This window comes from Microtus ochrogaster, unplaced genomic scaffold (assembly GCF_000317375.1).
Source record: "Microtus ochrogaster isolate Prairie Vole_2 unplaced genomic scaffold, MicOch1.0 UNK48, whole genome shotgun sequence".
Lineage (NCBI taxonomy): Eukaryota > Metazoa > Chordata > Mammalia > Rodentia > Cricetidae > Microtus > Microtus ochrogaster.
The window spans coordinates 2684065-2710266 of record NW_004949146.1 but is presented as its reverse complement, the minus strand read 5'-3'; the positions used below and the strand labels follow the sequence as shown (position 1 = coordinate 2710266).

At 46.5% G+C, this 26202-nt stretch overlaps 2 protein-coding genes and 1 pseudogene across 3 annotated transcripts in view; 2 read left to right on the top strand and 1 right to left on the bottom strand.

Moving 5' to 3' along the window:
- Positions 1 to 1971, top strand: part of Limd2 (LIM domain containing 2) — a 2454-nt gene extending 483 nt beyond the window's left edge. Inside the window, exons 1-5 of one of the 2 annotated variants that reach the window (XM_005369429.2) lie at positions 7 to 112; positions 579 to 673; positions 817 to 861; positions 948 to 1087; positions 1183 to 1971. In XM_005369429.2, the coding sequence (XP_005369486.1) occupies positions 632 to 673; positions 817 to 861; positions 948 to 1087; positions 1183 to 1342 (387 nt within the window). In that variant the 5' untranslated portion in view covers positions 7 to 112; positions 579 to 631 and the 3' untranslated portion in view covers positions 1343 to 1971. Of the gene's footprint in view, positions 1 to 6; positions 113 to 578; positions 674 to 816; positions 862 to 947; positions 1088 to 1182 lie in introns of those variants that run through there. The other variant, XM_026777169.1, reaches the window with a different exon arrangement.
- Positions 1972 to 3414: 1443 nt separating this feature from the next.
- The window catches only part of Map3k3 (mitogen-activated protein kinase kinase kinase 3), a 96461-nt gene continuing 73673 nt past the window's right edge, over positions 3415 to 26202 (bottom strand). Inside the window, exons 7-16 of the mRNA XM_005369427.2 lie at positions 17366 to 17499; positions 14029 to 14102; positions 11535 to 11602; positions 11236 to 11328; positions 10433 to 10624; positions 9650 to 9798; positions 8888 to 9019; positions 8277 to 8406; positions 7645 to 7822; positions 3415 to 6049 (exon numbers count right to left, since the gene is read on the bottom strand). Of these exons, the coding sequence (XP_005369484.1) occupies positions 5821 to 6049; positions 7645 to 7822; positions 8277 to 8406; positions 8888 to 9019; positions 9650 to 9798; positions 10433 to 10624; positions 11236 to 11328; positions 11535 to 11602; positions 14029 to 14102; positions 17366 to 17499 (1379 nt within the window). The 3' untranslated portion in view covers positions 3415 to 5820. The remainder of the gene's footprint in view (positions 6050 to 7644; positions 7823 to 8276; positions 8407 to 8887; positions 9020 to 9649; positions 9799 to 10432; positions 10625 to 11235; positions 11329 to 11534; positions 11603 to 14028; positions 14103 to 17365; positions 17500 to 26202) is intronic.
- Positions 19348 to 19883, top strand: LOC101984536 (annotated as a pseudogene).

The following is a 26202-nucleotide window of genomic DNA, read 5'->3' as shown; positions in this document are numbered from 1 at the left end:
GCGGCCGGGGGGAGGGGCGCGGAGCGTTGCGGGGCCGACGCCGCCTGGCGGTTCGCGCGCAGCGCTCGCTGGGACCCAGAGGCTCGCGTCGGTCCCGCTGGGCCGGCCCGTGGTGGGTTGGGTTCGGGTCTGGGGTCGGCGGCGCAGCCGGGCCGGGCGGGAGGCCGGGCCGAGCGCTGTCCAGGGGCTGGACATCTGAGCCCGGTGCGGGAGGACCGCGGGTCAGGCGGTGCCCAGCCTAGACCTCTGCTGACCTCCCGTCACCTCCGGCGGGGTCTCTGCCCGTTGGAAACACACGCAGGCACCGCGGAGTCCCTCTGTCCCCGGCCGCTCTCGCTAACTTTGTTCTAGCCCTACATATGTTTCCACTCAGGGACCCCCGATCCCTTGGGGAGCTGCATGAGGGGCGGGCAGGCTGGGGAGGGGGATGAGGGGCGGAAGTGGCAAGACCCAGAGCAACAGGAAATGACTTAGGGAAAGTCCCAACCGCAGCCCCTCAACCCCCTGCCTAAAAACACCCCAGCCTGCAGGATGGGGGGAGGGCTCCTGGGGCCCCACTGACTGACTTCCCCTTACAGAACCCTCCTGGCGCCGCGTCTCCACCCAGGCCGCCAACCATCTCCGAAGAGCCATGTTCCAGGCTGCCGGAGCCGCCCAGGCCACCCCCTCTCATGTAGGTGACCAGCCAGGTGGGAGGGATAAAGGGGACAGGAGCAGCTTGTTTGCTTGGCACCCTCTGCCACCTCTCGAGTGCCCCTGGGATCTGGGCTGGGTCACCGGAGAGCTGACCCCGCTCTGACTGCTCCTCTCCCCCAGGAAGCCAAAGGCAGCAGTGGCAGCAGCACGGTGCAGCGCTCCAAGGTAGGGGCCCAAGGGTGGGTGTGGGTGGAGGAAAGGGTGAGTGCTGATCAGGCTTCTTGCTGAGTGTACCCTACCCCACTCCACAGTCCTTTAGCTTACGGGCTCAGGTGAAGGAGACCTGTGCAGCCTGCCAGAAGACTGTGTACCCTATGGAGCGGCTGGTGGCAGACAAGCTCATTTTCCACAACTCTTGCTTCTGTTGCAAACACTGCCACGCCAAACTCAGGTGCGCCCCTGCCCTGCCCATTTAACTTGCCCCCCACCCCCATCCTGCCTTCCAGCCCTGACCTAGACTGACCCAGCTGTTCTCTGCTTCCGCAGCTTGGGCAGTTATGCTGCACTGCACGGTGAATTTTACTGCAAACCTCACTTTCAGCAGCTGTTTAAGAGCAAAGGCAACTACGATGAGGGGTTTGGCCGTAAACAGCACAAGGAGCTCTGGGCCCACAAGGAGGTGGACTCAGGCACCAAGACAGCCTGAGGGCCTCTAACATCCATCTCCTCCCCGCACATGGCCTACAGCTGGCCAGTGGGAAGGAGGTTGATCTGGGCTTGGGGGAGCGGGTGGGAAAGGATGAGGCTCCCTCAGGTAGGTTTCAGGCTTAGGGCTCTCCTCCAGGATTCCTTACTTTTCCCATAGGAGGTAGAGGTTTGGGAAGCAGAATTGGAATTTTCACCATACTGCTTCCTTCAGACCATCTCACCTCACCCCAAGGCTCCCTGGGATGCCCACAAGCCCAGCTTCCCTATTTAGGTGCCTTTTCTCCAGCAAGGAGTCAGCATGCCCTCCTCAGGGTCCCAAGCTCCCACACTGCCACCTGGGCCTTGTGCACCCCCGTGTCTCCCCATCTACCTCTGCCCTTAGCCTGGTTCTGAGCCACAGAGATTGGAAGAAGAGGAAGAGTGCCATCTGCTGGGCCTCTTATATGTCACCTCACTGGTGGGGGAGGGGGCTGGGAAGAGGCAAGACACCCCCACAGCCTTGGGGTCTAGGGGCCCCTTGCTGGAGCCTCAGCTAACAGGGTCGGCAGTAGCTACGCTCCCCTCCTCTCCACTGCTGTGCTGTTCTGACTGTTGTGATCAACCCTGTTTTAAACATGTTTAAACAGATCTTGACTCTCCATTATGTGGCCTGATGGGGGAGCTTTGTGGCAGGTAGGATGCAAACTTGTCACAGGGATGGGAAAGGGGGGCTTCTGGCCTTGAAGGGGCTGGGTGATGGTTGTTCAATAAGCATTAGCTTGAAGAACTGGTCTCTGCCAACTCAGGATGTCAAACCGTCAAAACCTGGAATCCCAATGTTGTACCCTTTTGAGTTGTGGGAGAGAAGCCAGGCCCCACCGATTCACATCCACACAACAGTTTTGAGATATTGTCTCACTTAGTATGGAGCCCTGACTGGGCTAGAACTCAGACATCCGCCTGCCTCTGTTAAGCACAGAAGTGCTGGGGTTCAAGGTGTGCATCACCACCGCCTGCCTCACTGCAGTTCCTCAGAGGTGGAGTGGGGCCCAAAGCAGAACTTTACAAGTTGGCCAAGACTGCCTGTGACTGCCTTTCTGCTAGCTGGTCCCAGCTGTCCAGTTTCCTCCTAGTCCTTTGCCCTCGAAATTTGCAAGGAATGATGGGAATCCATAGACGAGCAAATGCCGCTAAGTTTCAGTGCTGCCACCTTTTCCTTCTCATGGCTGTCATCTTCCCAGAGCCTGTCCTGGGAAGGGAAAGGTCACAACTGCTGTGCCGGGTCATCCAGGAACAAACTTTGCTACTCTAAGAGTCCATGCACACTGAGGGTGACAGCGCACAGCAGAGAAGCAAGGCAAGTGTAAAGACACTCCTTCCGCGCAAGTCTCAGTGGTCCTGCCCCACACCCTACTGCCCTGACTCCTGCAAACGGCCTGTGGGATAGATGGATTGGTGAGCAAGAGGGTAAGCAGACTGCCAGGGAATCCAGCCTCTGGTCTGCTGGCGGATGAACCACTGCGGATTGTTCCTTCAGGTAAACAGAGATGGGAAGGCCTTGGACCTATGGGGACAAAATGGTCTCTTGCATTCAATCAAGAAGCAGTGGCAGTGCCGGGCAGTGGTGGTACACAACACCCTTAGTCCCAGCGCCAGGGAGGCGGAGCCAGGCAGACCTGAGTTCAAGGCCAGCCTATGAACTACACAGGCCCGTGTAGCTGAGTTCAGGACAGCCAGGGCTACACAACGACACCCTATCTCCAAAACTAAACAAACAGAAACAGTGGCAGGGTTGGGCACGGTGTTCAGGAGGCAGAGGAAGGTGGATATTTGTGACCTTGAGACCAGCCTGGTCTATATTGTGAGCTAAAAAAAAAAGAAGCCATGTATTCAGATAAGGTGGCCCAACAGTGCTGCCTCAGTTGAATGAGAGGCCACCTGGGCTAGCAATGACTTTGGCCAGGTCAGGCCAGGACCGCACTTTTGGTCGCTATTTAAACTTGGTGTTAGGCATCCATCCCCACCCGACCCATCCCAGTACAAATTAATTTCTACCAACCACCTTTAACCACAAGCATGGTCACAGGACCCTTCTGATATAAATGATCCCTTTTATTGTAAGTAATGCACTGGCCTGGCTTTGCACTGCAAGCCCTCAGTCAAGGTATAATCAAATAACTATGGCTGCAGGTTCTTCTGCACAATCCACAATTCAGACACAGACAGAGCTGGGTGAGTGGGAGGACCAGGAGGGTGGCAGCATGCACCTGACCCAGGCCTGGTCCTTCCATGTGGGGCTGGCCAAAGCAGATAAACCCCATGGAATGTCAAACAATTGGTGGCATAACACTGCACAACAGGCAAGGGCTGCTTGAGACCGTCCTTCAGAACCTTCAGGCCCATGCTAGAGCCCTACAACTGCTCATCTGGATTTATTAATAAGAAAAAATAAATTAATGGCTTGGCCCTGAGGATGCTGAACCAGCATGTCCACAGTTTTTGGCACAAAAAAAGGGTTTTTTTTTCCTTTGGAGTGCAGGATTTGTCATTTTTAGAAACATTCCTCTGAGGTAAGATACTCCCTTGTGGGGGCTCTGAGACCCTGAGCCTGGGACAAGCAGAGTCGTCTCACCAGACATCTTGTCAGCCCACCGAGCTCTGTTTCCTCTTGTGGTTTGGGGTTTCGATGGGGATGGGCTAAGGGGTGCTACAGCCATCAGGATGGGGTCAAGGAGAGGCCGAGCTGCCTTTTGGCAGCTTTGGTCTAGGAGAGGGGCCGGGCCAGTCCCCACCCTGGGCAAAGGCTAAGGTGGAAGCAGGACTTACTCACTGGCTTCAGAGCAGTTAGAGGATGGCCTGACAGAGACCCCAGGAAAGGAAATAAAACAGAGGGTCCAGGCCCAATTGGCACCGTGCAACACACAAATCTGCAAAACCAGTTGCTTTCAATTTCTGTTCTCTCTTCAGGAGTCCATCACCGGTAACAGTCTAGAATTGATATATATATAAAAACCATCAAATATGGATCTGAGATATAAATTAACAAGTACAAGGCCTCACATTACATGATGTGAAAAGGCTAAAAACAGCGATAGAAACTACATTCATAAAAGTGCATCGTCAACATACAACGAAGGCTTTGGCTTGTTCTGTGCCCATGGGGAAGTGGGCATGGCTGGCAGAGCTGCCTGGCGCTAATCCCCAGCTCCCTGGAGATGCCCATCCCTGGGCACATTGGCTTTTTAAAAAAAAATTTTTTTTAATGACAACTCCTAAGAAATGGGAGTTGGGAGGGAGGAGCTGTAGCAATAGGCACATTTGGAGGGGAAGGAAGGGGCTGGAAGAAGGACCAGCACCCAGGCTGAGGTAAATATGGCCGATTCTAAGCTGCTCGGAGTCTTTCCCCAACCCGTTGGCATCCTCCCTTGTGGGAGGAACAAGGGATGGGGCTGAGAACACAACTGGGCAAGGCAGGCTAAGGAACAGAGCTGGTGGTTTTGGACATGGTTGGTGGTGGCACAAGGGCTTTCCTTTCTACCCAAAGGAGTGGGCTCAGGCCTGACAGGTTTGAGATGCAGAGAGCCTGAGACAGCCCTCCGAATTTTCCTGAACTGCCCAATGGGGCCAGAGCCAGATGCTCTTATTTGTGTTGCCTACTTTCTCTGCTCCAGCGAGGGAACAGATGCCAGGCTAGAGGCCATGCCATCAGCTCTGCCCAGCCCGAAGCCCAAGTCCACGTGGGTCTCCAGAGCTCAGAGGCAAAGTCTCCAGTTTAGAAACTGGGAACAGCATAAGAGTGACTCCAACTTGTAAAACAGAGACAATTGCATTGACAAGACTGGGTTTCCCCAGTTACTGGAGGCAGCTCCATTTCTCAGGCCCTGCTTATGGGGGCAGGCTCCTCCTTCCCAGAATAAGGCAGCATAACATTTGCTTCTTTCAATCTTTGGTAAAAGACAGGACTGGCAAAGCACACCTGGAGGCTCTAAGTGAGGGCAGCCCACACGTCCTACCTTGTGATGGCTGGGGAATGCTGGGCTTTACCTCAGGCTTGAGTGGGCTCATGCAACCCAGAGATACTCTGGTAATCTCCAAACATTGGAAGGAGAATCAAAATAACACTCTGAATGAAATAACACTATTCATACCCTTGAGTAAGTCCTCTGCCCCAGTCCCTCCTGGCTTCAGTGCTGACTGCAGTGTTAGGACACATTGAGGCCATGGCTGTCTTACATACGGTTCCCAGCCCCTTTCCTTCTGCATTGTGCTTAGGATGATGGAGCTCTTGGGTCTTATAGGCTGGGGTTCCCAGTCTCCATGCCACAGCTCTCCCATCCTGGCTTTGAGTCCCAGTGACAGAAGGGGCATAAACAATGGCTGGACTGAAGCTCCACTGTCCTTAGCCTTGCCTGGAAGAAGCAGCAACTTCACTGAGCCTGACAGCAGCCCCTGGCCTTCTCAGCAGGTGGCAGCTGACAGCAGCATGGCCTTGAGAGCTCAGTATACGAGCTGTGCAAAGTGGTGTGTGAGCAGTTCCTCAGCTGAGGGTCTCTGACGAGCCTCCACAAAAATGCGCCTCAGGAAGTCCCTGCCGTGTTCTGAGATGTGAGAGGGCAGCTGAGGATTGGTCGGCTGGGTGGCAATCTTGAAAATGGCAGCCATAGCTTCATACTCTGCCCAAGGTGGTTTCTCTGTCAGCATCTCCACTACAGTACAGCCCAGGCTCCTGGAAGAGAGAACCTTATGTCATCTGTCAGCCACCCTATCTGTAAGGAAAGGAAGTACCATTCTCAGGTCACAGTGAAGGACAAACAAAGGGTACTTACTGAGACTGCAAAGAGTACTGACAGACTCCAAGAGAGCTATGTCGCTCTTGTTTCCTTGCTTTTCCAGTTTCTGGGGGATGTTTGCATTTCTTCCTGTCTATGTCTTTCTCATGTGAGAGACTGAACCCAAGGCCTTGTGTGTATTTAGCATATTCAATATTATGAAGTGCTGGGTGGTCATGGGACACACCTTTAAATCCCAGGACTCAGGAGCAGTTGCAGGCAGTTCTCTGTGAGTTAGAGGCCAGCCTGGTTTACAAAGTAAGTTCTAGGATAGCCAAGGCTACACAGAAACCCTGCCTCAACACACACACACACACCACACCACACCACACCACACCACACCACACCACACCACACCACAATAACTACCCCAAACCTACTGTGTATCTTGGCTTCTGGTCCCCCACTCAACTGTCCTTTGCCACATTTCCCACAACCCATTCTGACCTGCTTTTTTCTCTAAGGAGCTCATCACTACCCCAGGCCCACTAGGTAATTCAGGATAATGTCTCAGTTACAGAAGCCCTACTGCCATATAGATTACATTTATAGGTTTTGGCAGATAGGATTTAGACATCTTTGGAGGGCAACCCATGATAACTTTCCAAGGAAAAAAGTTTTCATAACTCGTAGGCCCTTTATGAGAATGGACATAAAAATTAAGTGAATCAAATGCAAGCTGTTTGGGCACAAGAAGGGGCTAAGTCTTAACTCATGTTAAGAGACAAATCTAGGTCTTCAGAATATATGCTGCTCTGTGTGTGTTTCACATGCATTTGAGTGATGCAGAAGCCAGAGCAGGACAAATGTCTTCTCTGCCTTACTGCCTTGAGACAGTGTCTCTCACTGAAACAGAAGCTTGCTTCTTCAGTTACACTGGCTGGCCAGAAAGCTCGCAGGATCCACCTGTGTTTGCCTCCCAATCCTGGAGTTACAAGCATGAGGAACCATGCCTAGCTTTTTCTGTGAAAGCTAGGGACTTGAACTCAGGTCCTTATACTTGTATAGCAGGTATAACTATTAGGTCATCCCTAACCCCTGAACCTACCTACCTGCCTGCCTGCCTTCCTCCCTTCTTTCTCTTTCTTTTTTGAGAAATGATTTCATTATGTTCCTGGTTGGCTTAGAACCACTCTGTAGACCAGACTGGCCTTGAACTCATAGCTATCTGCCTACCTCTGCCTCTCCAGTGCTGAGATTAAAGGTGCCACAACATCCAGCCCAAACCTTGCTTCTTAAAAGAGGTCCAGCAAATATGGATTTTGACCCTCATGACCTAAGTCCTTAGCCATAACCTTTTGTTGTTTGGGATAAAAATTCATTCCATTTACCCCTCCCCAACCCCCTGAATCTAAACCCTGGGTGTACCAGTCAGCAATAATAAGTTCTCAGTCCCCCTTTCTCACACTGTCAAGTTCACAAGTTCATGTCTGCTGTAGAGAACCTTCAGCTCAGGCAGGGAGATAGGTTCCCGGCACTCCCCAGTGCTCACCACACGTCTGCCTTCCTTCCGTAGCCCTCGCCGCTGATGACTTCAGGGCTCATCCAGTAGGGTGTGCCAGTGACAGAGCGCATGCCTGTCCCTGACATGCAGATGGTCTGTAGGCGTTTGCTGGCCCCAAAATCCCCAAGCTTCACATTCCCAGCTGAGTCTCGGAGAATATTGGCTCCTAAGGCACGAAAGGGCAGAGGCTACCACTTTGGACCCTCTTATATTTTTTTTTTTATCTCCCCTTCCAGGTGACTGAAGGCCAGGGCCACCACTGACTTAGACATAAGCTGCAAAGAAGCCTCACAGTATAAAAGAGATCACCCCCATGTCAACATTTGCATTTTAGGGTATTTTCCCTACACTGCTCAACCAATTTTTATACCCATCTCCAATTAAGGAAGCAGTTGGGGTTCTATTTTTCAGAAAGCTCAGAGTAGTTACACTAGTGTTTGGTCTACTCGTTAACTGAATGGTAGCCTGACTGGCCTGGAACTCACTGTGTTGACCAGGCTGGCCTCTAATGATTTACCTGCCCTTGCCTCCCTTCCAAGTACTGGAATTAAAGGCGTGCACCACTATGTCTGGCTGAACCTAGGTCTCGATGCCTCCGCCGCAGCTTCACCCCTACTCACCCTTGATGTCCCGATGCACAATCATGTTGCTATGCAGGTATGACATGCCCTCCAGGATCTGCCGGGTATACTTGCGAGTCACACTCTCTGTCAGAGCTCCATATGCCTTCAACTGGTCTTTTACAGAGCCCTAATAGACCACAAGGAGTCAAGAGAGTCCTTCAGGGGCTAGCTTATGAGAGGAGACAGGTTATTTCCAATCCCCAGGACTGTAGCCAAGCAGTGATCCATTGGAGTCTCATTTGCATGTATAGGCCACTTTTGCCAGGAGCTATCAGACCGTTTAGGAAAAAACCTAAAACAGTCCTTATCTTAAGCAAGTAGGACCCAAGACCAGGCTGAGGAGATCCTCTGTTCCAGGCAGAGGTGCTTACTTGACGTGAACCAGCCCTTCAGGACCCTCAAGTTAGATAGAAGCTGGGACATTTCTCATCTCACACCCTCTCTGTAGCCAAAGGCAGAGCCCTTTTGACATCAATCTTGCCATCACTGTACATGGTTTCCCAGAACCTCATCAGATGAGGCCCAGGTCAAGGGTGACCCACCCCCACAGCCACTAGCCCTGAGTCAAGCCCTCTGTTTCAATTCCACATGCATCCAAGAGCACATACCCCTGGCATGTACTCCATAAAGATGGTAAGGATCTTCTCAGCACGGTCCCGCAGGCAGCCATAGTACTGCACAATGCGTTCATGCTGCAAGTTCTTCAGCAACTGGATCTCACACTCCAGAGCACTCACCTCCTAGAGAGGGACCACTGGTCACCTGGGCACTCAGGGCCCAGTTGTGCCCACCTGGGGTCAGCTTATCTTGCCCTAGTCTATGATTCACAGGGGTCTGCTTTGGAAACTTCAGCTGGAGAATGGCAAACTCTCTCAAATGTCTAGTCCTTGGCCACAATGCTGGGTACCTTGGGATACAGCATTCTTTACCCGGAAGAAGGCAAACAGGAAGGAGTGAAGAGGGAGAAGGGGCTACAGAATCCTACTTCAAGTAACTACTGTATTTGTCTGTTCACATTGAGGTATAGACTATGTGACTTCTACTTCCAAAGGAACAAATGGGTGAGCTCTATAAGCTTCCTTCTGCACCAAGGCTCTGTTTGGGCAATGGGTCCAAAGAGTGACCTTTGGGAAATTAGTCCTCAATGTCTCAGTTTGGGCTGCTAGGACGTTAGCATGGATACAGTCCTTCTCCTAGAAGCTCCACACCCTCTGGGACATTGGCCCTTCACCCCTTGGCTAGGGCTAAGATGAATAGCAAAAAACCTTTAGTTTAGTTTAGGAAGTAACTTGTATCACCTTAGGCAAGTATTCAATAGGTATTTTGGCTAGAGGGAGAAGCTGGAGGTTTGAGTGTGGGGAAGGCCATACCTTGCTTGTCTCAGGACTATCTGGGTCAAATTGGACCTGCTTAGAAGCAAGTTCACGTCCTGTGTCCACATCATAGCACAAATAGACCCTGCCAAAGGCACCTTGACCCAGGAGCTTCCCCCGACGCCAATTAATGGGAGCACTAGGAGCTATAGAGAGCAGAGAGAGAGAGAGCAAGAGCACACATTAGATCATGAACTTTCTGTCCTTGCACCCTCCTGTCCTACTGAACTCTCTGCTCAGATCCTCCTTATACCATCCATCCCTTCCTTCTCTTGCAGGCCTAAGCCCTGGTCAACAGGGTAGTTCTAAGAAGCAGGGGACTGGTAAAATGGTGTTCTGTGTTGAACAAATAACTTCATTTTCAAAGCTCCTAAACATGTTTTTCATCTATTATTCATTTTTTGAGACAGGGCCTTGGTGTATAACACATACTGTCCTTGAACTCACTGTGTAACCCAAGCTGGTCTCTAAGTGTTCAATCTTCCTGCTTCAGCTTCCTGAGTATTGAGATTATAATACCATCATGCCTAGCTTGCTCTTAATACCCGAATGTGGCAAAAAGGCCTTTAGCTTTAAACATAGGAACATTAAAACCAGGTAGAAGAAATGCCTTATCCTATAGCCATCGAGTTAGGCCTACATTCTAGGATGTGGCTCCTCCTCCAAACTCTGAGGGGAGGGTGCACTTATTACTGAGAGGAGCTGCCACAGTGGCACAGCAGAGCTCTTGTCCCTGCAGCTAGCTATCTCAGCACTCTGCTAGTCAGGGACACTTCTCACATTTGGTTGGCACATTCCTTTCCTGCACGGAGAGGGCATTCTCGCTGTCTGCACTCCGCAGGCGCCCACGGGGGTCCAGGTATTGCACAGCTACACCCATGTTCTCGCCATTTGTGCTCAAGGAGCGACTTGAGGGCACCAGAGTGAATAGATTGCCTTGATGCCGCCGTATCCTGGGAAATGTTCTTCTGCCTACAGAAGTGCAGGAATAAGGACAGAGCAAGTCAGAGCCCTGGCCACAAACCCGGATGTACAAAGCAGGTAACAGTGACAACCAGCTCAGGTGCATTCCACCTGCCCTCCCTCCTGACTCATGCCAGAAAGGCTGCTATCCTAGCTCCCTAAGACTCCAGACAAAAACAGGAATTAGGAAGTTGCCTGGCTAAAGATGCCCCGAACATAGGGAAGGCATAAGACTGATCCTCAGACCCAACAAAAGGCAAACCACAGCTTGCATGTTCTGTTCAACGTCCTATTCCTGATCCCTCTGCCACAACTTCAGTTCATCTGTTGCTGCTGCAGAAGATGGCATTAGGGAGCACCCTGGGATATCTGTGTACTGAAGGACAGCATTCCAGTGGCAGCATCTTCATCTACCAATACCACCCCCCGTATTTGCTTAGTTCCTAATCTCTTTGCCTCAAGCTTGGAGCACAATGCCTCAAAAATAAGGGAAAAATGCAGAAGTGGGAGTACCTTGTTTCCTTTCCATCAATCCCAAGCCCTCCTTTTGTGTTTTTTTTTCCAGGCAAAACTTTGATCTTTCACCAGCCAACCAGCAGGGGGCAGTGTAGAGCACTCACCATCGTTGTAGTCTTTGTGGTGTACAGACACATGGTAGCGCCTGGGATAGGTTCCACCTTTGACTCCTTTGTCATAGAGCTGGGTCTCCCGATCTGAGAAAGACAGGAGAATTGCTAGACTGTGGATGAGTCAAGATAGGTGAGTCACATATGCTCCCAGGTCTCCTGAGATTTTAGAGTAGCAGCTCCAGGAAAAGTACCATACAGTTTTGTCTTCCCAATTTAGAGGCATTTATGGTCCCAACATGACACTCTTTCCTCAACCCCCGCAGTACCTACCTAGGCTCTGTGGAACTTACCTGAGCATTCCTTTCTGTTGTCTGGGAAGCTCCTGGCTCGGGACATTTGTGATTTCCTGAAGGATGGGCTGGAAAAAACAAAAGACTACAAAATAAACTTTAGTGCACATCCAGAGGCAGAAGGAAGGGTATCTAAGTGGCCCCCTTCCTGATGATGTTCACAGAGGGAGAGGTGCAGGAAAGTTGCTCTGCCTGGAGCCTGGTCTCTGGTGCTCACCGCCCCATTTCACTAGCCTGAGGCCAAACAGGAGTGACAACTCTGCCTTTTCTGCTGCATTCCATGCTGGCTGTTTGTCCCCTTTCTATTCCTGCCCTTTTTCCTAATCTCTAATCTCTATGCCAGGTGAAGAAATCAAGCTAAACAACAATAAACCAACTTGGCTTAGGCAGTAATAATGAAAACACTGTAGTGTAAAGCTTTCTTTCTTTCCTTTCTCTTTTGTTTCTTCTTTGGTTTGTTTTTTTTTTTTTGTTGTTTGTTTTTGTTTTTTTTTGAGGCAGGATTTCTTTGTGCACTCTTGGCTGCCTTGGAACTCACTCTGTAAACCAGGCTGGCCTTGAACTCAGAGATCCGCCTGCCTCTGCCTCGAGTGCTAGGATTAAAGGTGTGAGCCACCACTGCCTGGCAAAGAATGATTTCTAATTTTACAGAGGATTTCCTCATACCTCCGTAAGGTGGGACACTTATTATAAAACAGCAGGAGCCAGTTATTGAGCAGCTGCTGTGTTATTACTATTCTTCACTGATCACCTGCAGGTTAAAAATAAGACTCCATTTTATGTGCCAAGGACATCATGCTACTCCAGTCTGTTATTTAGACTACCATCTCATTTTAGAGATAGGGAAACTAAGAGGGAAGTTGATAAATTTAAGCTACCTTTTCAACATCCAGTTAAATCTCAATGAATCTTTGATAAGCAAGTGCCTTGTATGTGTATGCATGTATTGGATTTGTGTGTGCATGTGGAGGTCAGAGGCTGACATCTGGTATCTTTCTCAATTGTTGTTCCTCTTATTTTTACAGACAGAGGTTCTCACTGAACCTTGAACTTTTCAGATTCAGCTAGCCTGGCTGGATAGTGAGCCTCAGTTATCCTCCTGTCTCTACCTTCCCAGCACTGAGATTACAGATGTGCAGTGCTGTACCCAGCTGTTTTACTTGGGTTCCAAGAGACTGAACTCAAGCCCACATTCTTGGACAACAAGCACTTTACTAACCAAGTCATCTCCCTAGTCCTCCAAGTATCTTTTTTTTTTTTTTTTTGGTTTTTTTGAGACAGGGTTTCTCTGTGGCTTTGGAGCCTGTCCTGGAACTAGCTCTGTAGACCAGGCTGGTCTCGAACTCACAGAGATCCACCTGCCTCTGCCTCTGCCTCTGCCTCCCGAGTGTTGGGATTAAAGGCGTGCGCCACCACTGCCCGGCTCCTCCAAGTATCTTTTGAGGTCAGAAAACTCAAGAGAGTTTTGGAGAGCTACCCTACTTTCAGACAACTGGACCACCATCCTCCCTTGACACTACAGAGTTTTGAACAGTCCAAAGTTACAGTCAGTCCCTGTTCTGGCTGAGAGTTTGGCCAGTGGTAGCACCTCCTGTCATATTTACTGGTACTGTTTTGTTCCCTGATTGGAGAGCAAGTCTCAAAGAAACCTACATAATAATAACTATGTATGTATTCTGTGACATCTAGAAGATGGTGATAGGATTAGTCACAAGATCAGTACCTTCATCAACTGATCACACAAGGAAAGAAGGAAGTTATTCCTATTTTCTAGCCCCAGACTACTCCCCAACCCCCAATCAAATGAGTTCTCAGACATAAAGAGGGGAAGGTCTGCTCCAAACACCCTCACAAGCCACATAGGAAACTGAGGTAGGAAGACTGAGTTCCAGACCAGCTATCTAGTGAGAACTCGTCACAACAAAACAAAACAAAATAACACAACACATCAGCGACACAGTTGTTTGGTATATAAAGAATAGCACTGATTCTAAGTGTAAGAACAAACATTCTACATAAAGAGATAAAAGTTTAAGTTACGAAATTTGGATATTCTGTTTTCTCATTATTCTAAGCTAGCTTCTTCTTCAACCATAAACTTTTTTGGAGAAAGAAAAGAAAGAACAGGCAGACCAACCTGTGGGTGAGATTCCATTTTTTTCCCCCAAATTTCAATAAGCTATTGCTTCTCAATTCAAATCACAGTAATAAGGTGGAAAAGTAGGCAGACTATAGTATGTGCAGAGTCAAAACACATAAAGCACTGGGAACAACACAGCACGCAGTAAAAACTGTTCTTCTAAGCTATCATTAAGTTTATTTATTGAGCACCAAGCCATTCTGACAGTCCTTGGGAAACTGAGGGCCTCTCTAAAAGCACACCGTTTTAATCCTAGGCCTATGGCTGGATCAGGGACATGGACTAGTCACTTCTTCTAAAACCATTCCAAAAATGCCTACTCATTGGGCCCCCAAACCACCCATACCTTCATACCTGTCTGCTGACCTGTCCAAGGATTGGCAGCTTCCTGACAAGGAATTTTCAGCACTGCTCAAGGGATCTAGCATCTGAAAGGCAAGCCACACAATCAAACCACAGTTTCCACTCAAATCCTAGCCAGTAGATCCAGACAGAGCTAGCATATGGTCCTTCTTGTCAAAATATGGAAGTGTCTTTGTTTCCCCATGTAGTGAAAGAAAGATATAAGGTGTGATTCTTTCCCTTAGTTTGAAAGGCAAGCTTCTAGGATGAAGAAAAATGTTTGGCCAGCATCCCTAGGAGCTCTGCCAATAGAGCAAAGCAGAGACACTGCCTTTTCTTGTTGGCATTTTCTTGGCCCATCAATATTAGTGAGTGCCTGGCGCTTGAAATGGTATTGCCCTGCAGAAGTCTCAAGTGGAGTTTGGGTGGGAACCTAATGCTTCTGTTTACACTCTATAATTCATAATTTACAAAGACAAGCATTAACTTATTTCACAGAGGAACACTGCAGACCTAGAAAGGTTAGGAGACATGTATCTAAACTCATAAAACTAGGAAGTAAATAACTGGTGCCAAAAAACAAATTCCCAGTTCCTGACTAAAGCAGAGGTAAGAGATATCTATGTAAATTAAATATCATTCTAGCTTATAGTCAAATGCATTAACAAAGAGCCTTCAGAATGTGGTTTTGTTTTTCGAGACAGGGTTTCTCTGTAGCTCTGGAACCTGTCCTGGAACTAGCTCTTGTAGACCAGGCTGGCCTCGAACTCACAGAAATCCGCCTGCCTCTGCCTGGCATTTAAGTGCTAGGATTAAAGGTGTGCACCACCACTGTCAGGCCAGAATGTATTTTTCCCCTAACCTAAAGGCTTCATTTTTTTTTTTTTCCTGACGGAGGAGTGGTAAGGATGGGAGTGCAGCCTTCAAATTCAAAATACAGTCATCTCTATTTGCATGGGGGCTGCTTCCAGGACTCCTGCTGATATCAGATCATGCATGCGCTAGTCCCTTATATAAGATAATGCAGTATTTGTAGATAAACTACACACATATCTTCCTATAAACTTTACATCATCTTGATTACTTATATATAATAATATAATGTAAATGCTTTAAATCATCTTGTTTAGGGAACAACAAAAAAGAAACATCTGTACACAGTCAACACACACAAATAGTATTTTCTGACCACGAAAGAAATCTGCAGCTGAAGGCCGTCCAGGTTACATGAAATTCCCTGGGAAGAGGGAGCACAGAAGGAAGAGTGTAAAGGGCTTCCTATAGCCCATATAGTTTGAATAATGAAAGTTACAGGAATCAGCTTTCTGTAAAACCCCACATGTACTGGTATTAATTTTTTTTTCTTTTTCGGTGTGTGTGTTTGTGTGTGTGTATGTGCACATATGAGTGCAGAAGCCCACTAAGTACAGAAGAGATGTCAGAGCTCCTGGAGCTGAAATTATAAGCAGCTGTGAACCATCCAGCATAGGAGATGGGAACCAAACTTAAGTTTTCTCTAAGAGCAGCAAGCACGTTTAACTGCTGCACCATCATTCCAGCCCACCTCCATTTTAAAGATTTTTTCATTTTTGTTTGTGTTCATGTATTTTTGTGTATGTGGAGGGGGATAGATGAAATTCCCATGGTGGTGCAGGTAATATCTCCTGCATCTGGAATTACAGGCAGTGGTGAGCTCTCTGACATGGGTGCTGGGAATCAAACTCAATTCCGAGCCATCTTTCTAGCTCCTTCTGTTGCCTATTTTCTCTGTTAGAAATTTTTATTCTTAAGTCAAATTCCAGAAACCTGATGAACTTAACTTTTCAATAAAGACAAGCTCCTTGAAAACAAACAAACAACAACAAAAAAACAAAACCCAGAAATAAAATAGAGATTTTTATTTTTTATGATCATTAGCATTTTGCCTACATTATATCTCTTTGAGGATGTCGGAAGCCCTGAAACTGGAGTTACAGCCAGTTGTAAGTTGTGGGTGCTGGGGATTGAACCTGGCTCCTCTGGAAGAGCAGCTCCTAACCTCTGAAGAATGCTCCTAACCGCTGAGCCATCTCTCTAGCCCCCAAATAGAGATCTTATCTTTATTCAGTTTACTAACCCAAAGTGTAATTTTTATTACACTTTTATTAAGTAAGCTACTGGTTAAAAGCTAGCCATCATAATGGGAGTGCCATTGTGGTGGACACACTATCAGGTGACCAATGAGGCACCCTTCCCTTGAGTGCAAGTAGAACTGGGACTTGGTTCTAGTCAATAAACTAAGGCAGAGACAATAGGAATGCCCATCCTCATAGTTACATTATATTACAGAAGTCCACAATTTTGCTGGGCGGTGGGGGCACACACCTTTTTAATCCCAGCACTTGGGAGGTAGAGGCAGGTGGATCTCTGTAAATTCAAGGCCAGCCTTACTATGTAGTAAGTTCCAGGACAGCCAGGGCTACACAGAGAAACCCTGCCTCGAAAAACCAAAAAGAAGACAGAAAAAAAAAAGAAGATGACAACTCCAACTTTGTAGACTGGAACAATAGAGCTTGGATTGGCTTTGAAGAAGGCCATGATATAATAGATTGATAATAAGGAACTGCAGGCAGCTTCTGGAATCTGAGAGAATCCTTGAACAATCTCTAGCAAAGAAAAAGGGCAACAGTTCTACCAAATGTAAGGAACTAAATTGTGGTAAGAACTCTAAGCTCAGGATGAAAAGGTAGTTGGAGTGTTCCTTGACTGTAGTAGCCCTGTGAGACCATGAGGGAAAAAACCCATTACGTCATGTCTGGACTCCCCATCTAAAGACACTAAAATAAAGGTATACTGGTTTAAGACCAAATTTGTGACAACTTGTTATGTAACAATAGATAACTAATACAGCTATTAGCAAAATCATGTTATTTTATCAGTCCTACAGTCTAATTTATCCACACACCTTCATCAAAAAAATAGCAAAACTAAAATATAGCCAATAAAGACATAACCTGTCGTCAGTTCAGGGTTGTTCCTAGCTAAAACTGCTGACTGAGACTAGACCACTGGCAGAAGTCTGCAAACAGTACAGTGCATGGTGTTTTGCAAGGGGCCTAGTGAGAGGCCCTAAAGAGGGTTACCATAAAGTGTTCACCTAACACTAGTGAGTTTAAGAAATTTAGATCTCATCTTTTAAAAAGAAATAACCTTTGGCCTCTCAAAGGAATAATCCATCTTGGGGCAGGTTTGGTTTTCAAAGAACCATGGATGGGCATCAAATTCCTCAGGTCTGTTATGTGTCACTGAGAGGCCTCATCACAACCTTGGTCTGAATGGGTCCTGGTACATCCTATCCCCCCATACTCACACACTGCTCACTGGTCTCTGGGATGAATTCGCCTTCACTGTTGATGCTTGTATAGGATCCCTGCCGGGCAATGTGCTGTTGTCGCTCAGGTACATAACCAGGTGGAGGAGAGCTTCGGCCAGGGTTCTGGGAGCCTAGAGCACAGAAAGAAGACCCTTTAGCAACAGAGACAATGTGTGGCACGAAGAGAGAAGCAGGTCCAGATAGAAGATTGGGCCCAAGAGATCAGGGATGTAACTCGGATGGTCATGGCACCAAAGCCAGCATCTTCAGCTCAAGGGAGCAAACCACACCCCTTCCTTACAAAGTAACTCTCAGAGATGGAACAGTACTAAACTATATAGAACTAAGAAACCTGCTACAAAACATCAACCAAAATTAACTCTGTGACACAAGTTAGAAGTCAGTCAGCTTTTAAAAAATGCTCTTAGGACCTTGAGATGGTTCAGCAGGTGAGGGTACTTGTCACTAAGCTTGACAACTTAAGTTCATACCCCAAGGACCCACATGATAGAAGGAAAGAACTGACTCCTACACGTATTCTAACCTCCACACATTCTGTGGCATGCTTGTGCACATATGTACATGTATACACAAACACACACACAAATAATAAAAAAATTTAATGTTCTTATGTATTATTCATAATGTATTGTGGAAATTCATTCCACCAATAACTTTGGAGTACCAGCCTTAAGGCGTGGCTTCTTGTCTGTGGACATGATCTCTCTCTTTTTCTTTCTTTTTTTTTTTTTTTCGAGAGAGGGTTTCTCTGAACCTTTTTGGGTTAAACAGGAACAAGCACCTGTAGACCAGGCTGGTCTCGAACTCACAGAGATCCGCCTGCCTCTGCCTCCCGAGTGCTGGGATTAAAGGCGTGTGCCACCACTGCCCGGCTGACATGATCTCTTAAAAGAAGATAGACAGAGGCCACATGCTCTTTTGGGTGATGAAGACCGGGTCAAGTGCCGTGAAGCAGCATGTGGCCAGCTCCTAGCTCCATAACCTGCTTTCCCCATAACCCCCCTTTTAATAAGTTGTCATATACATATATCAATTTATTTTATATCTATCTTTGTGGTACTCGCTACAATAATGTCACATCTCTTGATAATAATGTCACATCTTCCTCTTTGTCTCTTTTGGGCACCAATGCCACTTTCTCCTATCCAAGGAAGAACGTAGGAAAATGATCATTTCAATCCTTGATCAATATTGATCAAATCAATATACTTAGGAAATATACTTCAGGATCACAAGCAGATACCTGAAACCCTAAATAATAGCAAATCCAATGCATATATATCTATCTCAAAAGTTTAATGTATAAATTATGTATAAGAGATTAACACTCCTTGGCTGGATGGTGCACTCCTATAATCCCAGTACACAGGAGAAAGGAGCAGGGAAACTGAGCTCCAAACTCTCCAGACTAACATAAGTTATATACCAAGACCCTTTTAAAACAAAACAAAGACAAAAATAAAAATAAAATAAAATAAAATAAAAGCTCACTAGGGCTAAGACTGTAGCTCAATGGAATAACACTTGCCTAGCATATGGAAGCCCAGGACTACACATTGCAAAACAAACAACAAAAACTCAAACTAATAGAACAATTATAACAAAATACTGTAATAACATTACCAGCATTACTACTCTTTAGAGCCATTAGGTCAAAAATGGGTTACTTGAACGCAAGTACTAACAATACAATACAATCTGATAATTGGGATAGTCATTAAGTGACAAATGAGCCAGCTGCAGATATATCTTGGATATATAGGATAAAGGCATATTTCAGGTAGAATGGTATAAGATTTTATCATGATACTTGAGAGTAAAACCCATGTTAAAACTTATTGCTGGGGCCCCAGTCACTGAGCCGCCGCCAAGGACTCAGCTGCCTCCCCCTCGAGCCCCCTCACTTCCTGGCGCTCCGTTCCACACCCCCCCAGCCGCCTTCCGCAGGCCGTTTCCACCGAGGAAAAGGAATCGTATCATATGTCCGCTATTCAGAACCTCCACTCTTTCGACCCCTTTGCTGATGCAAGTAAGGGTGATGACCTGCTTCCTGCTGGCACTGAGGATTATATCCATATACGAATTCAACAGAGAAACGGCAGGAAGACCCTTACCACTGTCCAATGGATCGCTGATGATTACGATAAAAAGAAACTAGTGAAGGCGTTTAAGAAGAAATTTGCCTGCAATGGTACTGTAATTGAGCATCCAGAATATGGAGAAGTAATTCAGCTACAGGGTGACCAGCGCAAGAACATATGCCAGTTCCTAATAGAGATTGGACTGGCTAAGGACGATCAGCTGAAGGTTCATGAGTTTTAAGTGCTTGTGACTCTGAAGCTTAAGTGAGGATTTCCTTGCAATGAGTAGAATTTCCCTCCTGTCCCTTGTCACAAGTTTAAAAACCTCACAGCTTGTATAATGTAACCATTTGGGGTCCGCTTTTAACTTGGACTAGTGTAACTCCTTCATGCAATAAACTGAAAAGAGCCATGCCAAAAAAAAAAAAAAAACTTATTGCTGGGCCTGTGGTATGGGAGAATTGTCTGTATTCTGTCAATCATGTTATAAATAAATGCTGATTGGCCAGGCAGGAAATATAGGCGGGAAAAACAGACAGGAAATAGAAATGATGTAATGAGAACAGGAGAATTCTGGAAAGGAGGAAGTTGATTCCTCCCACTCCTGCCCAGACCACCGAAGCAGCAGGATGTGATCTGCCCCACTGAAAAAAAGGTACTGAGCCACATGGCTAACATAGATCAGAAAAATGGGTTAATCAAGATGTGAGAGTTATCCAGTGAGAGGCTAGAGCTAATGGGCCAATCAGCTTATAATTTATGAAGACCTATGTGTGATTTTCTTTGGAGCTAAACAGCTGGGGGTACCGGGCAGGACAAAAACCCCAAACATGCAGGGCCCCTGTTCATGTTACAGGCCTGGAGAGACAGCTCAGCAGTTCAAGGTCCAGACTGCTCTTGCAAAGCATCAGAACTAGATTCCCAGCATCCATGCTGGGTAGCTCACAATTGTCTATAACCCCAACACCAAGGGAATCTGATGCTTCTGGCCTCAGCTGGCACCGGCACATACACATACATATCCACACCCAGATCCACACATATATATGCATAATTAAATATAATACATCTGAAAAAAACAAACAAATCCAAGCAAGGTAGTGGTGGCACACCTTTAATTCCAGCACTTGGGAGAGAGAGGCAGGTGGATCTGAGTTTGAGGCCAGTCTGGGCTACAGAGCAAGTTCCAGGAGAGCCAGGGCCACACAGAGAAACCCTGTCTTAAACAAACAAACAAAACAAAACAAACAACTAAAAAACAACCCCCAAAAACTCAGGCCAAGTGTGGTATTTTACCTCTTTAGTCCCAGGCAGATCTCTTTTGAGTAGCAAGTTTCAGGTTAGTCAAGGCTACATAGTAAGACCCTATCTCAAAAAAAAAGTTAAAAAATAAAATAAAGCTCACTGTGTGTGGCAGTTAGGATAAAAGTGGCTACCATAAGTTCATGTATTTGAGGGCTTGGTCCCCAGTTAATGGAGCTGTTTTGGGAAGGACAGGGGTGGGCCCCGGTTTCAGGTGTCAATGAAGGTGGGTTTTAAAACATGGGCCTAGCCAGGCAGTGGTGCTGCACGCCTTTAATCCCAGCACTTGGGAGGCAGGGGCAGGCGGATCTCTATGAGTTTGAGGCCAGCCTGGTCTACAGAGCTAGTTTCAGGACAGGCTCCAAAGCTACAGAGAAACCCTGTCCCGAAAAACAAAACAAAACAAAAACCAAACAAAACAGCTGGGCCTAGTGTCTCTCCCTCTGCCTGTGCTTATGGATCAGATGTAAGCTCCCACCGACTGTTCCAATGCCAATGCCTGCCTGCTGCCACGCTCCCTACCATGATGGCCATGGACTCACCCTCAGAACTGTAAGTAAGCCCCCAATTAAATGCTTCTTTTTATAAATTGCCTTAGTTATGGTGTCTCTTCACAGCAATAGAAAAGTAATCAAGACACTATAGTTTTGGTTCCCCCCCCTCTCCCTCCCCCCTTTGTATTTTTGAAACAAGGTCTCGGTCTCACTATGTGGTCCAGGCTGTTCTGGAACTCACTATGTAGAACTGGCTGGCTTAAACTAAGAGATCTGCCTTTCTCCCCCTCCTAAATTCTGAGATTAAAGGTGTGTACTACCACACTCCATCTTAATTTCATTTATTATTTCCTGACTGTGCCAGATGTGGAGGAACATGCCTGTTGTTTTGCTACTCTGAAGGCTGAGGTAGGAATATCTTGTGAATTTAGTTAAACCAGCCTGGGCAAAAGTATAAATTAAAAAAGCAAGAAAGCAAGAAAGCGAAAGAAAGAAAGAAAGAAAGAAAGAAAGAAAGAAAGAAAGAAAGAAAGAAAGAAAGAAAGAAAGAAAGGAAAAAAGTCAGACCTGATGGCACATGCCCATAATCCTTACATCTGGGAAGCAGACAGGAAGATCTGCTACACAGTGAGTTCAAGGCCAGTGTGGGATATAAGAGATCATGAATAAAACACTAAATTCTGAACAGTTGATTGGTGGTAACTGAAAATAAAAAAAAAAACTATAAGCAAGAGGTCCTTGTGCATTAGTTTATTAGTTTAGTTCTCTGGAGCTTTGGGCCCCAACAACATTTTGAAACTGTGATCCAGGAAGAGCTAACTGGATATACCTATACATATGTCTCTGGGGCTCTGTTCTTTCAACCAGTACCTACTCTATCTGTATCAGATGAGAAGACACTGAGCTAAGTATGATGGCACATATCTATAATCCCAGAACTCAGGTGGTTGAGGCAATACCAGCTTCAGTGAAGACATTATGGCCAATGAAAAAAGACTATCTCTCTCACTGCCACTTACTCTCACAATTCCTGACTATTAAGAGTACATTGTGTTGCCCCTAATTAGATGTTTCCTTTTTGGCTGGGCGGTGGTGGCATATACCTTTAATCTCAGCACTTGGGAGGCAGAGGCAGGTGGCTCTCTGTGAGTTCGAGGCCAGCCTGGTCTACAAGAGCTAGTTCAGGACAGGCTCCAAAGCAACGGAGAAACACTGTCTCGGGGAAAAAGAAAGGAAAGGAAAGGAAAGGAAAGGAAAGGAAAGGAAAGGAAAGGAAAGGAAGTTTTCTTTTTTGTTGGGCATTCACAGTAATTGCATCATTTGATTCCAACAATTGGCAGAAAACCTTTGGCAAACATTCTCTGGGTAACTCTGAGGTACTCTGCAAGGTATATGTACATTATTACTTCAGGAAAAAAAACCACAATATTTAGAAGGTTCAAGAAAATACTAACAGGGCCGGGCGGTGGTGGCGCACGCCTTTAATCCCAGCACTTGGGAGGCAGAGGCAGGCGGATCTCTGTGAGTTCGAGACCAGCCTGGTCTACAGAGCTAGTTCCAGGACAGGCTCCAAAGCCACAGAGAAACCCTGTCTCGAAAAAACAAAAAACAAAAAAAAAAAGAAAATATTAACATATTAACAGGATCAGGAGATAGCTCAGCAGGTAAAGATACTTGCTACTAGGCCTCACAACGTGAGTTCAATCCTCAGGACCTACATGGTCTAGAGAGAACTGACTCTAACAAGCTGTCCTCTGGCCTTCATATGTGCTCCTTTAGCCCTTATTTGGGGGGGGGGGGATGGACATATTTATCCCTCCATGAAGAAAGCCAGAAACAACCCTCTCCTCTCTTTTGCCATCTACCTCTCCCCTACAACCTAGAAATCCCCAGACACCAGAAACGGTAACGTGCCACCACATAACAAACTACTTCCCAGTCTAGTTCAGGACTACGGCACTAGGTTTTCTGGGCTAGAACTCTGCAGGCAATGTGTTTCATGGAATTGGCTAAGAAAGCAAACAAGTTTCGCGGCTGGAGATGGAGAAGAACTTGACTCATTCTACTCTAGAAGATGTGACCACTCAATGCCAGCGTCTTTCTTTCCTGAAAGAAACTAGTTTCGGAAGGAAAATGTAAAATACATACTGTTTTGTTGTGGTGGGTTTTTGTTTTTCGAGACAGGGTTTCTCTGTGTAGCAGCATTGTCTGTCCTAGAACTCACTATGTAAACCAGGCTGGCCTCGAACTCACAAACATCCCCTATCTCTGCCTACCAAGTGCAGGGATTTAAAGGCGTGGGCCACCACTGCCCAGCTTGAATACATACTGTTTTAACTTTGTATATAGCTCATTCAGCCTGGGCTCCAGGACAGACAGATGGAAAGTACATTTATAGTGCAAGGGATGCTGAAAAGTCTGGCTGAAGTACTTCTAATACTCTGAGAGAATATATTGGACGTAAATATATGGGTCTCAACAAAACTTTCTGAGCCAGGGAGTCTCTTCCTAAAGAAAAAAGGACCAACAAAAGGAAGAAAAATGCTTGACACCCCCCCTCAAAAAAAAAAAAAAAGGTACAATAGGTTAATCCTTAAAAGTGCTGGGGCTTTTGTGTTTTGAGATAGGGTTTCACTATATGATTCTGGCTGGCCTGAAAGACCACAGTAGCCTTGAACTCACAGAGATCTACTTGCTTTTGCTTCTTGAATTCTAGGATTAAAGGCATATGGGGAAAAAATGGGATTTTTTTTTTTTTTGGTTTTTTTCGAGACAGGGTTTCTCTGTGGTTTTGGAGCCTGTCCTGGAACTAGCTCTTGTAGACCAGGCTGGTCTCGAACTCACAGAGATCCGCCTGCCTCTGCCTCCCGAGTGCGAAAAAAGGGATTTTTGTTTGTTTGAGATAGGGCTATATACAACAGGCTAGACTTGAACTCATCCTCCTTCTTCCATCTCCTGACAGGTATGACAGGAGTCTCATACCTGGGGCTTGAAAGATAACTTCTAAGGGGTTTAAAGTATTCTCAGCATCAAGAGACTCAGTTCTTCATTCTTTCAAATAAAGTCAGTTGCTCCAACATATGACTCATTCAGATGTGCTGAAGACATTTGATAAATTTACTGCCAAGAATACTTCCAAGTGATTCATGGAGGCATCAATCCAAGGACATAGTCTCAGATGAGAATACTAACATAAAGCTATGAAATGGTCCCGAAAACTGGCAAATAATTTTGTGGATTTCATGTCTCAACATCTCACTCACAGAGGGAAAGCTACAATTCTGAAGTAATCAGCTCCTGAGCCATGGTACTGAAATGACGTCAATAGCCTGCAGGAGACAGTCTATCCAGGTATTTAAAGCCTTATAAGAAACTGAAGCTGCTTAGCATAAATTTAGGGATTTTTTTGTGAACTCACAGAATAATAAAATCAGCTAAAATGACCCCTGCCTCTCTCTCGTGTGTCTGAACCTAGGAATCTGCTTTTCTCAACTCTATCATTGGTTCCATAATCTGGAATTTTACATTTGAGTCTCTTCTCCCTGAAACAAGTTAGAGAAGTTCTTTTCTAGCATTTTAACCCAAGATGCTCTGGAATAAGCCTAGAGCAAATTTTTAAAAAGTCTTTTATAGCCAGGTATGGTGGCACACGCCTTTAATTCCAGCACTTAGGAGGCAGAGGCAGGCAGTTCAAGGCCAGCCTGGTTTACATAGCAAGTTTCAGGGCTGTCGTAACAGAGAAATCCTGTCTCCAAACACCCCCGCCCCCGATTATTTGACACTGATTTAAACCATTCCCTCTACTAGTAGCTCACAGAATTCTCCCTTGCTTTTATAGTTGGGATGAAACTAGCACATATGAGGCCACTGCTGCAGACACAAGAGGGCCTAGGGGAAAGAGCAAAGGTTTTCTGGACTTTTATTTCCAGCCAAAGACTTTCACTTTTTCCAATCCACACCATGGCCTACAGAAAGCCAGCCTTGTTATCTGATGGGCGGCATGCCAGGGGCTATTGTGCACAAGCCCACTGCCTGGAGCAGGAAAGGGAAGTCTCCCCAGACCAAATGACTATCAGAGGAAGCAAATGGAAACACCAGGAGGTGGCATAACTGTTCCAGGGTATTTTCAGTTTTGTTTTTATCTTCATTTCAAAAACTGAGAGCCAATGAGAGGCACATCAGCAGCTGAGAACAAGTGAGTGTAGGAGCTGAACAGGCCATGATGCTGCTGAACTACAAGACTTGATGGTCACATAACTACTCACAATGACCAGGAAGAGCCAGAAGGCACAAAGCTCTACAATCACAGCACAAGTGATTCCTTAGGTCTTAGAGGGCAATGGTGAGAGGATGAGGGGGAGGGGGGCTCCCATGGGGCATCCTTTCCTAATACTCCAGGCTGACTATGCTGTTCTAGTCACATCAAGGACCCAGGCCAGTATCAAAGGAGAGTCTATCTGCAGCTTCCTCTGAAGGCATTCTAAGTGGAAAGAGAACACCAGGGTTTAAACATGAGCGGTTAAAATCCCTCCACATTGTTACTCTGCTAGCTTCTTTAACCCAAAAAAGCCAAGCAGAAATAAACTGTTCCCAGAGTATGGGTGATTCTTTTGCTTGTACTCTGACTTAAGGCTAAAATGCAGTCTTCTCAGAGAACCCTTATTAGGAAGCTGATGGAGGCAGGAAGTTGCCTCCACAGGGATTTCTAAGGCTTTGGGTCAGTGTTAATGTGCAGGTCACTGCAAGTACAAAGAAATATTTCTAAATCCTTTTCTCTTAGGGGACAGATGAGACAGGAGAGTATTCAAATATTTTTTTCTTCTTCAGTAGAAAATTTTTTTGTTTGTTTTTTGTTTTGTTTTTTTTGTTTTTTGTTTTTTGGTTTTTCGAGACAGGGTTTCTCTGTAGCTTTGGAGCCTGTCCTGGAACTAGCTCT